This window comes from Lathamus discolor, chromosome 22, assembly GCF_037157495.1.
Source record: "Lathamus discolor isolate bLatDis1 chromosome 22, bLatDis1.hap1, whole genome shotgun sequence".
NCBI classification, from domain to species: domain Eukaryota; kingdom Metazoa; phylum Chordata; class Aves; order Psittaciformes; family Psittacidae; genus Lathamus; species Lathamus discolor.
Window position 1 is genome coordinate 2,098,607 of NC_088905.1, and position 12,118 is coordinate 2,110,724.

The 12,118-nt window shown below is 58.5% G+C and overlaps 1 protein-coding gene across 1 annotated transcript in view; it reads left to right on the top strand.

Annotated features, from left to right (window-relative positions):
* Positions 1-12,118, top strand: part of TET3 (tet methylcytosine dioxygenase 3) — a 28,223-nt gene that overhangs the window by 3,185 nt on the left and 12,920 nt on the right. Inside the window, exon 2 of the mRNA XM_065659072.1 lies at positions 8,848-11,044. Within this exon, the coding sequence (XP_065515144.1) occupies positions 8,893-11,044 (2,152 nt within the window). The 5' untranslated portion in view covers positions 8,848-8,892. The remainder of the gene's footprint in view (positions 1-8,847; positions 11,045-12,118) is intronic.

Genomic DNA, 12,118 nt, shown 5'->3' on the forward strand with positions numbered 1-12,118 from the left:
GCATCTAACACCATTGCCCTTAACGCCATTGCATCTAACGCCATTGCCCTTAACACCATTGCATGTAATAGATGCTGTAGCATCTAACACTGTTGCATTTACCTCCGTTGCATCTAACGCCGTTGCCCCTAACACTGTTGCATTTAAAGCCCTTACCCTCAAAGACGCACCAATTAAACCCATTGCGATTAAAGCCCGTACACATCAAACCGTGCCAATTAAACCCATCGCAGTGGGACCAACTTCTCCCACCAGCTGAGCATTCCCTGGTTGGAATGCCGTCGGGAAGGCAGCTGGAGCCGGTGCCTGGCCTGTCCCCGTGCTCCTCGCTGCAGCGCCTGGCTCGGCGCATGCTGCCTGCCCGCACATGGCTTATTTTAGGTTTACAAACATGACGGCCCCGTGCACGCGCTGCTTCCCCCCTCCTTCCCCGTGAGTCATCAACCCCGTCACCGGGCCGGGGAAGTCGGAGGCGGCGTTGGCGCTTCCCCCCACGGTGCTCATGACCCCAGCGTGGGGGAAAAGAACCGGTGAAATTCCATGGTTTATGGGTTATTTCCCCCTTCTTTCGACCATTCCCATTTGGCGAGCGAGATGGGGAGGATGCGGGTGGCGGCCACGGCGCGTACGTGGTCCATGACGGGGTGTTTTGGTGAGAACTGCGGCACCGGTCACAGGGTGGGAGAGCTGAAACGCTGCCGGTTTCCTTGCCCAGCCCTACCTTGTGTTTTGGTAGCCCTGGATTCAAGGCGATGCTGAGTGTTGGGGATGGGTGAGGGGTTTTAGGGAGAGAGAGGCTGGAGAGACCCCAAAATGCAGTCAGAGGAGCCGATTAAAGCCTCAACGTGCAGCTCTGGTGAGCGTGGAGGTGCCGAAGCCCCCGCGGCTGAGCTCACCACGGAGCTGGTTGGCGTCGGGGCTGTGATGACTCAGCAGTGCCAGTGCTGACTCAGCAGCAGGGGAGGCAGCCGGGAATAAGGGGGAGCTTTAAATTTTGGGTGAGAAAAAGGTGGTTTTCGTTGTCCACCCTGCTGCTAACATGGTTTTCCTGTTGCCGAGCCCTTGTCCGTGCTGCCGGCACATGTTTTGTCCTTGGAGAAGGGATTTCATCCAGCGGGGTTGTGTCTCCCACCTGCTGTGAGATGCTTTTCCCCACGGGGGACATGTCGTGGTGGTGAAACCAGATCCGGGTTTGGCAGAGCCGGCGTTTTCCCTGCTCCCAGACGGGGCAGGGCTGGGCTCCCACTCATCGCCTGGCTCCTGCCCTGCAGGCATCATGCCGCCAACTTGCCCGCGCTTGTCGGATGGGAGGGCGGCAGCGTGCACGGTTCTCCTCCTCCTCCTCCTCTTCTTCATCCTCCTCCTCCTCCTGTGCTGAAAGGCCGGGCTGTGCGGCACGGAGCGGTGCGAGGAGCCCCCACATCCCGGGAAAGGGGGGGGGACACCACAGCATCCCCCAGGTACGATGGGACAGGGATGGGCTGGAGGGAAGCTGAGCACCCGTAGGTGCTGGTTGGCACATCGCCCGCTTTCACCCAGGGTGCCATCAGGGTGCCCACTGGGGGGGAAAAGCCTTAGCAGTTGGGGTGCAGTGTGGTTAGTGCATGGGTGTAGGGCGGCTTTTCTTCTTGTTCCCAAATCCTGGCATTTCCCCCCCCCTGATTTGCAGGGCAGAGCAATCAGTGGGGTGGAAATGGCTCAGGAGGGGCTGGGAAGGGCCCAAACCTGATCTTGTGGGAGATGGTGGCTGGAAATTCCAGCCCAGCCCCATGGGGGTGGCTGTGGTAGGACAGTGAATGCTGCCGGGCGAGAGGCGAGGCCCCGGGCCTTCCTCCTACAGCCCATGTGCTTCTCCTTCCTTCTTCCAACCCAGGTGGATGCTTTTTCCTTCCCTTCATGTTCCTTTCTTCCATGTCCCCTTTCCCTTCTTCTGTTTCCCTTCCTCCCCATTTTCCTCTTCCTCTCCTTCCCCATTCTCTTTCTCCCTTTCTCCCCTTTTTACTTTCTCCCTTTTCTCTCCATCCCGTTCTTCCCCATTTCCATTTTTCCATCCCCTTCTTCCTCTTTCTCCTTCCCTTTATCCTTCCCCTTGTGCTTCGCCTTATTCTTCCCCTTCTTCCCCTTCCCATTCTTCCCCTGTGCCTTCCTATTCCTCCCTATCCCCTTCTTCCCCTTCCCTTTCTTCCCCTTCCCTTTCTTCCCCTTCCTCAGACTCTTCCCCTTTCCCTTCTTCACCTTCCCATTCTCCTTCCTCTTCCCATTCTTCACCGTATTCCCCTTCCCATTCTTCCCCTTCCTCTTCCCATTCTTCCCCTTATTCCCTTTCCCTTATTCACCTTCTCTTTCCCATTCTTCCCCTTCCTGTTCCTCCCTATCCCCTTCTTCCTCTTCCCTTCCTTCCTTTTCCCTTTCCCCTTCCTCCCATCCCCTCCTTCCTTCCCTTTCCCCATGGACAGAGCCACCGCTCCCCACCAGCGGGTGATTTGGCTTTGCCAGCAGGCCCCGGCGCCAATCTGGTAGCGGAGCGGCGGCACGAGAGGCTCCAGCTGTGTTTGAGGACAAAAACGCTCCAAGAAACTAAAATAGCACCGCGGTTTTTCGCCTTTCCTCCTTCTTTTCCCTTTCCAGAGCCCGGCTCCCTCCCTGTCCGGCTGGAGCCGGCAGCCTGATGCGGCTCTGTGCCGTGCCAAGCCTTTCCCCTTGCCCTGTGCCAACTGGCGGCTCCGGCTCGGCTCTGCGCCGCGCTGGGAAGGAGCGGTGTAGTAGGAACACACGCCGTGGCTTGGCTGCGGCAGCGTGCTTCCCAAAAGCTGCTCCAGTGGGAGCATCCGCTGGGGCATCGCTCATGTGGCCCCAGTGCTGAGCATCCCTGCTCCAAACATTCCTTCCCTGAGCATCCCAACCCTGGATGTCTTCAACTGAACATCCCTGCTCTGAGCATCCCAATTGTAATCATCCCTATGCTGGCATCCCAACCTTGAGCATCCCCTCCCCAAGACTTCCCTCCTCAAGCATTCCAGCTGCAGCTCCTCCAAAAGGGAAAACACTTCCCTGGAGATCATCTGAACATCCCTGCTCCAGGCATCTGAGCATCCCCATTCCAAGCATCCCAACCCGGAGCATTCCCTCCCCAAATATTCTGGCCTCGAGCATCCCAGCTCTGGCCCCTTCAAAAGGGAAAACCCTCTCCCTGGCGGAAATGAGGAGGATGGAGATGGGAGCAAATTTTCCACCTGGAAAAAAAATCCCACCTCTCACTCAGAAGCTGCCGGCATTGGCTGGAGCTGGGAATGGGACTAGAATCATGTTCAACTGGTTCATTGTATCCCGATGGGAAGGAAAAGGGGGTGAAATAGTGGCCTTGGAGAGGGGTTATGGATACAGGGGGTCCTCGAAAGCGCTCCCAGGGCTCGTGTGAAGCAAATCCGGGCTTCCCACTGCGCAAATCAGCTCAGCTCCCTCGGCATCGGCGCTATTCTGGCTTTTCTCTGGGCTAAATGAGGACAGGAGTGAGCAGCTCAGACCCAGCGCCGGGGTCAGCTGGGGCCATGGAAACAGCTTGGAAAACAAGGCGGGAGAAGCAGCCGCGGCTGCCCGCGGCGCCGGGAAGCAGCGGGACCATGAGCCGGCGCGGTGGGTACCCCAGCCGGGGGGAGCCGGGGGCTATCATTGGAGTCAGTGCTTGGGCTTCCCAAACTTCCTGTAATTCCCATTTTCGGGGGTGTTGAGCATGGATTTAGGTCCTTGCACCATTTGGCTCTGCTCTGGTGTCCCCCTTGCCAGTACCTGGGGACCGTGGCTGTGGTTTGGAACCGGGATGGGTGTTTTCCACCTCTTTGGGTGTGATGCGGTGCCCCCCGCCATCGGGCTGTGTGTGTGATTCCAGCAGCATTCCCTTCCCCAGCAAAGCCCTTTGGTTTGTTATTGTAGGCTCTGCTGCTCTCAGGGATGCTCCGTGCTTCCCCCCAACCCACGATCCCAACGGAGGATCCCCGGGGTTCTTTCCAGAGGAGGAAAACCACAAGGCGAGTGCCGGGGCTGGCCGGGCTCCACCGGCGCGGCGCGGGGCCGGCAGCCAAACTGCCTCTTGCCTCTTGGCCGGCCCGTGCCGCCGGCTGGCAGCGGCACCACTGACCTCCCGAGCACCCCGCCGTGCCCTCACCGCAGCCCCGGCACGCCGTGGGGTGGGTGTTCCCCCCCTGCAGCTGCCCAGATGCCATTGGGATGGGCTCGGCATTCCCAGTGTGTGTTCCCGATGAAATGCTCCTCCCAAATTCTGTGCTTTTAATGAAATTGAGTGTTTTTAGCAGTGGGGTGACACCACGCGGTGTGTCCCAAACCGCTCGGCGTGCAGTGAGTTGCTCCGTGCTCTGTAGCTGAACCATTTGGCTCCTGCCAAAGAGTTTAATAAACCCCGGAAACACTTGTACAAGGGAAATTTTGGGATCCTGGCAGGGACAGTGGCTGGTTTTGCAGGATGAGGGATTTAAAACCTGTTTCCCTGTTAGCTTTGGGATCTGGGGGAGGCAGGATGGATGGATGGATGGATGGATGGATGGATGGATGGATGGATGGGCATCCTCTCATCCCCTGTTTGATGTGGATGTGGATGTGTATAGCACTGTTGAGTGTCCAGGGTTGCTGTATATAGGGACTGGGTTGTTGGATGTATAGGTCACTGAGTGTGTGTATACCTATATATATATATATATATAGGGTTGTTGGGTAGATAGGATTAGGGATTTAGGGTTATTGGATGTGTAGGTCACTGTGTGTGTATATATATATATATATCATTGCTGAACAGACAGGATTTGGGATTTAGGCTTGTGAAGTGTTTAGGGTTGCTGGATATATTGGTCCGCTGGATATATGGGATTGCAGGATATGTATGTTGCTGTGAATAAAACAAGTTGTTTGGTATATAGGGTTATGCACATGGGTTGTTGGATGTATAAGATTGCTGTTCTGTAGGGCTGCTGGATATATAGGGCTGTTGAATACATAAGATTGGTGGATATATAGGTTGCTGGGTATATAGGGCTGTTGACTAGATAGGATTCATGGATATATATATAGGTTGCTGGGTATATAGAGTTGCTGGATAGGTAAGACTGGGGGATATGTAGGTTGCTGAGTATATGGGGCTGTTGAATATATAGGATTGGTGGATATATAGGTTGCTGGGTATATAGGGCTGTTGACTATGTAAGATTCCTGGTTATATATATAGGTTGCTGGGTATATATATATATATATGGATATATATATAGGGTTGCTGGCTATCTGGGACTGTTTGATACAAGCTTGCTGAACATGCAGGCAGCTGGATACACAAGTCACTGTATCCCTAGGCTGCCAGCACCTATAGGGCAGAGGGATCTATAGGGTTGCCATCAGCAGGAGCTGCCATTCCCTTCTGGCACTACATCCACCCCTCCCTGCCAGCTCAGGGGCCTGGGTCCCCCCTATAACCCCCCATGGGGTGTTGAGGTGTCCCTGTGGGGCCCATGCAGCGCCATGGGGCCCCTGTCCATGGGTCCATCCATCCCTACGTGCGCGCAGCGCCGGGGCTAATGGCTTCTCCAGCTGGTTTTGCAGGGGGCGGGGAGGGCCGAGGCTCCAACAACTCCGTTCTCCTTCCCTCCCCGCATGGTCCCGCTCCATCTTCGCCTCCCACCCCGCACACGTAAGTGCTGCCCGGTCAGAGCCATGCCCGGATCCGGCACCGTTCCCCCCGCTCCAGCACTCACCGGGTTATAAATGGCTCCGGATCACTCCCAGGGAGCGCAGCCCAGGCTGGAATCCCTCCAAGCCGGGCTCTGCGTGTGTGGTTGTGTTTTTTGCCTTCCTTCCTTCTGTTTAAGGCATTTAAAACTGGGGGGGGGGGGGAGGGGAAATAAATAAAGAAGGAAAAAAAGAGATTTAAAACCCAAATGTTTTCATCCTCAGGGGGATTTATCCCCATTTATAGCGTGCAGAAGGGACCGTGCAGGAGCTGAGCAGCTGAGCTAACCCAAACCTTCCTTTCTCTTGAGTTTATATCCCTCCCCCCTCCCTAGCTTTTATTCTTTCCTGGGATGAATGGAAGGAGGTTTGGGCAGGGAGCCCTTTTTCCAGGGAAAGGAGGGATGGGTGCCCATGGCAGTGATTTGGGGATTTCTGTGGGTGCTGCTGGAGTGAGTCGGGAAAGGGAAGGGGATGGATTTTTGGGGAGAAGCCCTGAGGTCTTTCCATCTTCCAGCCTGTGGGGCTGGGAGGAAGAGGAGCTGGATGAGAGAGCCAGGAAAAAAGGAATTATATATATATATGTATATTTATATATTATATATATAAAATTTCTTTTCCCCACTGATTTGAGGAAGGTTGCAGCTTTCAGATTAACCCTTTAGGAGCATCACAGGATGCTTGCTCCTACCTCATCTTCTTGCTGGGCTGATACCCTGGTTGATGGGATGGAGCAGCCCAAAGTGCTGCCCTGGCCCAGCAAGCTGGTTTTTGGGGCTTCCCCTGCCCTTACCCAGCAGGTTCCCCCTCCTTGGGTAGACCCTTGGGGCTGGCGCCCGCTCCCCACCCACAGCAAAACAGGTTTGTCATCGTTTCCCTGGGCTGGCGTCACCCTTGTGATGCTGGGGATGCTTCAGGGCACGTCCGCAAGGTCTTGGAGGGGGCTCAGGGCTTTTATCTCCCTGCCACCATGCTCTGCTGGGGAAAAACCCTTTTGGCTGGTGAGGAGGAGGAAGAGGACGGCGTAGGAAGGACGGGTGAGGCTGTTTGTTCCTTGCTTTGCAAAGGAACGTGGAGGCGGCGTGTTGTCCCCACCCTGCCCGAGCTGCTGTTTCACCAGCACACCAAGCACTTGCTCCCCAGACCTGATGGACCGGTCCCATTGCTCCCGGCTCTGTTGCTTGGCTCTGGGATACTGCAAAGGGACTGGAGCCCCTCTGAAGCCCCAGCAGCATCAGGGCGAGCCCTGTGCTGGAGCAGGGTTGCACTGCATTGGTGCTGCACTCCCCTGGGAGCTTTCATCCCTTGGGAAGGGGGGTTTTGGGGATAGAATCGTGCTGGGAGTGGTTCTGCCCTGGTTTCGCCGCAGTCAGCACCGTGCTTATCTCAGGTGGAGAAACCTCACCTTGAAGGATGCCTGTGCCAAAGCCATGGGGCTGGTGGCTGAAGGGTTAAACCTTCACCCCTGTCCCACTGAACACGGAGCAGTGACTGGGGCTCTGGGCTGCAGCTCCTTCTCACGAGCGGCTGCTGGCACTGGCCGGAGGCAGGAAGCTCTGCCCGCAGCTTTGTTGTGTTTTTCCCAGTGAACTCTGCTGTATTTTTAGCTCTCAGGAAGCTCCCCCTTGGTTATCAGCAAGCTGCTAAATACACAACCAGCACCCCTGGCTGCCGCAGCGCCGAAATCCCTGCTGCTGAGCCACGGAGCACAGAAAGACCCTCCCATCCCTGGCAAAACCCCTTGGGACCAGACACAGGTCCGGGTGCCACCACCTTGGATGTCTCCAATGCTTTTGGTCTCCTCTTGGCACACAGCCGGTGGTGTGGACGCCAGGGCTGCAGCTCGGCGTTGCCTGGGGCCCTGTGTTGATACAGACACCGGGTTATTCGAGGTGAAACGTCCCCTGGCACCGGCACAGCCAGCTCAGCAGCTTCCTGCCGTGCCACTGCCCTGGTGCGGGACTGCTGCTCCCGGCCAGGAGGTTTGCTTCAGGCTTGGGTCCAAGCAAAAACCCCCCTTTCCTCCCCGCACTGCTTCCTTCGCTGGTGCAAGCTGTGGCACCGGGGCTGGGGATGCCCTCCCTGTCCCACATCCTGCCCTCGGCGGGCATGGAAATCCCAAACTGGGCCGTGAGCAATTGTGAGAGTGGTGGGGTGGGATGTGGGTAGTGGGGGTGGAAACTGTCCGTCCACCCCCTGAGCCGCGCTGCTCCTTACGCAGCCCAGTAGAACCCACGTGGCTGCGGCTCGTGCGGCTCATCTGTGTCTTCATCACCTGGATGTGAGAGAAAGAGATGGGGAAAGGGGGAATGAAAAACAGAATCCCAGAACCCCAGCCTGGTTTGTGTTGGAAGGGAGCTTAAAGCTCCTCCAGCTCCAACCCCTGCCACAGGCAGGGACCCCTTCCACTGGAGCAGCTTGCTCCAAGCCCCTGTGTCCAACCTGGCCTTGAGCACTGCCAGGGATGGGGCAGCCACAGCTTCTCTGGGCACCCTGTGCCAGCGCCTCAGCACCCTCACAGGGAAGAGCTTCTGCCTTATCTCCAACCTGAACTTCCCCTGTTTCAGTTTGAACCCATTACCCGTTGTCCTATTGCTGCAGTCCTGATGCAGAGTCCCTCTCCAGCATCCTTGTAGGCTCCCAGTAGATCAAGAGAGAGAATTCGGGTGAGGGCTGAAAGAGCTGGGGTTGTCTGGAGAAGAGAAGGCTCAGGGGGGACCTGATGGCTCCCTACAAGTGCCTGACAGGAGGATGGAGCCAGGAGGGGCTGGGCTCTGCTCCCAAGGAACAAGGGATGGGACAAGAGGAACCGGCCTCAAGCTGCACCAGGGCAGGTTTAGATGGAGCTGAGGAACAATTCCTGCCCCAGAGGGTGCTCAGGCACTGGAACAGGCTGCCCAGGGCAGGGCTGCAGGCACCATCCCTGCAAGTGTTCACACACCGTGGAGACGAGGCCTCAGTGCCATGGGTTCGTGGTGGCCTTGGCAGTGCTGGGAATGGTTGGACTGGATGAGCTTAAAGGGCTTTTCCAGCCTGGTTGATTCCATGATTCTGTAGGGCTGCTGGCACGTGGGTCACGGCAGGGGATGCTCACGTCTCTCCTCTCTCCCTCCTCCACAGACAGGTTCGGCGGGCGACCTGGTTGATGGACCCAGCAGAAGCCAAATGGAAGAAGGGCCAATTAATTATGTGGAAGAAAGACGGCTGAAGGAGGGCAGCGGGCTCAGCCTGGCCAATGGGGCCCGACCGGAGGTGGGGGGCCCGGCGCTGATGGAGCCGAGCGGCTGGTCCCCAGGCCAGCTGCCTGCCGCGGGGAAAGCCCACTTGGAAGACGTCAGGAACCTGGTAGCCTTTTCGGCTGTGGCTGAAGCCGTTTCCTCCTACCGCCTGCCAGCCCCGGCATCGCCGTCGCTGCTGTATGAGAAGTTTGACTCGGAGATGAGCCGGGGCGGACTGAGCACTGCGGATGGGGTCCCACGAGGGGAGGACCTGCACGCCCTGAAGGCTGCCTTGGCTTTGGCTAAACACGGTGTGAAGCCCCCCAACTGCAACTGCGACGGCCCCGAGTGCCCCGACTACCTGGAATGGCTGGAGCAGAAGATCAAGATGGCTCTTGGCGAAGAGCCGGCCTCGCCACGGCCTCACGTCACCGCCAACCCCCTGCCACCCCCCCAGGAAGGTGCTATTGACCCCCAGCCGGTGCCTGAGCCCGCCGAGCCGTGCCCGCCCGACGGCCTCCCCTTCTCTCAGAGCGCGTTGACCATCGCCAAGGAGAAGAACATCAGCCTGCAGACCGCCATAGCCATCGAGGCCCTCACACAGCTCTCAGCCGCTCTCCCCCAGCCTGCCGGCGATGGCCAGCCCCCCCCACCGCCACCACCGCCACCCCCCGCTGCCCCCTTCGGCCCCGGCCCCCTCGCCCCATCGGGGGCCGTGTGGCAGCGAGGGGATGAGCCCTGTTACCCACCGCAGCCGGGAGCAGCGCCAGAGCCGTTCTTTGGTGCAGCACCACCCCGGGGGGGCTTTGCAGCAACGTGGGGGCTGGAAGCCGAGGGGGCAGCGGGGGCTGGAGACCCCATGGCAGAGCTGGAGCAGCTACTGGGGAACGCTGATGACTACATCAAGGCAGCTTTCAAGAGACCTGAAGCAATAGCCAGCAAAGCGACGGCGCCTAAAACTGAGCCCTCCGAGCGAGCACCCGCTAAAGAAGTGCCACCGAGTGGCCCCCGTTTGCCACTGGCACCCCCAGAGCCCGACCTGCACAAGAAGACGCAGCTGGTCCTGCAGCAACATCTCCATCACAAGCGCAGCCTCTTCCTCGAGCAAAGCCTGGCAGCAGCGACGGCGGCAGCCCCGGATCGGCCGAGCGGCTGGTGGGCTCCCGGCGCCCCATCCGTGCCCCCCAAGCCCTTTGAAAAGCAGGCCAAAGAGAAGAAGAAGAAAACACCACCCGAAAAGCCCCCCCTGGCCAAACCGCTCCGTAAGCAAGTGCAGATCAAGAAGGCGAAGCAGAAGGACTCGCAACCGCTCTTCCTGCCCCTCTGGCAGATCAGCCTGGAGGGGTTTCGGGCGCCCGCCGAACCCCCCGCTGAAGAGATGCAAACCGAACCGCCGCCGGCCTGCCCGCCTCAGCCTCTTGCACTACCCCTGCCCGCCGCTTGCCCCCCGCCACCACACCCCCTGGATGGCTGCCCCCCGGCTCCCGACTCTCAGGAAAGGGGTGCCCCCGGGGGGGGCCCCCAAATTCACCCTGCGCCGGCGGGTTCAACCAGCTCGGAGGAGGCACCGGCCCCGGCCCCCGTCATGGTGGATGACAAGCTGGAAGAGCTCATCCGGCAATTTGAAGCTGAATTTGGGGAGAATTTCAACCTGCAGCCCCCCGAAACACCCGCCACGCTCAGCACCACGGCCGCCGAGGTGCCAGGGGGGTCGGTGCCAGCCCTACAAGTGCCCCCCAATGCCACCACCGCCGTTTCAAGCAGCACTCCCCAAGCCGGACCCAAAAGCTTTTCGTTCTCACCGGGGAAGGGTCCGCTTTCGGAGCCCCCTTTCACCGCCCGGTCCCCCAAACAGATCAAAATCGAATCTTCTGGTGCTATCACCGTGGTGTCCACCACGTGCTTTTACTCCGAGGAAAGCCAAAACCCGGACGTGGATGACACCGACGGGACCCCCACCAAGGACGAGGTGCCGCTGACACCGACCCTGAGCGGCTTTTTGGAGTCGCCGCTCAAGTACCTGGACACGCCGACCAAAAGCCTCCTGGACACGCCAGCCAAGAGGGCACAAGCGGAATTCCCAACCTGTGACTGTGTTGGTGAGTGACCGATCGTGCTGGGGGGGGACCAGGGTGGTGGTGAGCCCCGGGGTGGGGCATTTCCGGGGGGATGCTGTGCTTGCATAATGGAGCTCACTTTGGCTTAAGAGCTGTAGAAGCAGTTGGGTTAGGAAAGACCAGAGGAGGCCACGGAGCTGCTGCGAGGGCTGGAGCAGCTCTGCTCTGGAGCCAGGCTGAGAGAGCCGGGCTGGGGCAGCCTGGAGAAGAGAAGGCTCCTGAAGGGGAGACCTGAGAGCAGCTCCAGTGCCTAAAGGGGCTCTGCAGAAAACCTGGAGAGGGGCTTGGGACAAGGGCCTGTAGGGCCAGGCCAAGGGGAATGGCTTGAACCTGCCCGAGGGGAGACTGAGCTGAGCTCTTAGGCAGAAGCTCTTCCCTGTGAGGGTGCTGAGGCGCTGGCACAGGGTGCCCAGAGAAGCTGTGGCTGCCCCATCCCTGGCAGTGCTCAAGGCCAGGTTGGACACAGGGGCTTGGAGCAAGCTGCTCCAGTGGAAGGGGTCCCTGCCTGTGGCAGGGACTGGAGCTGGATGAGCTTTAAGCCCCCTTCATCCCAAACCATTCTAGGATTGAGTGATTCTGTGAATAAGCACCAAAGCCCTGGGTTTTTTTGGTGTGTGTTGGCATCGGTTACACTTTGCAGCAAGTGCTGGAGAATTCCCACCCAGTCCTTGCAGTTTACCTCCATCCGAGCGCGCGCAGTTGGATCTTTCCTCCCGAAAGGACAGCCACTCTCCCCTGGGAAGAGCAGGGTGAGGATCTGGGGCATCCAGCCTCGGCCTAACCACAGGCTGCCCTTTAGTTGTGGGGCTGATGATTATTTTCTAATGGGTGGCAGCAGGAATTACCCTGAATGGCACCAAATGAATGCAAAGGCTTTTCTGGAGCTGCTCGAACTCTGGAGTTTCTCCCTGCAGTGCAAGGGTTTGGGTTGCTTTTCCTTTTGCAGCGTGGTTTAGGGGCTGGAACAGGGGGGATTCTCTCTCTGTTTTCCTAAGGAAAAGCTGTGGGAGGAAGCAGTTAAGTGGGAGCCAAGGTTTGGTGCTTTATGAGGTGGCT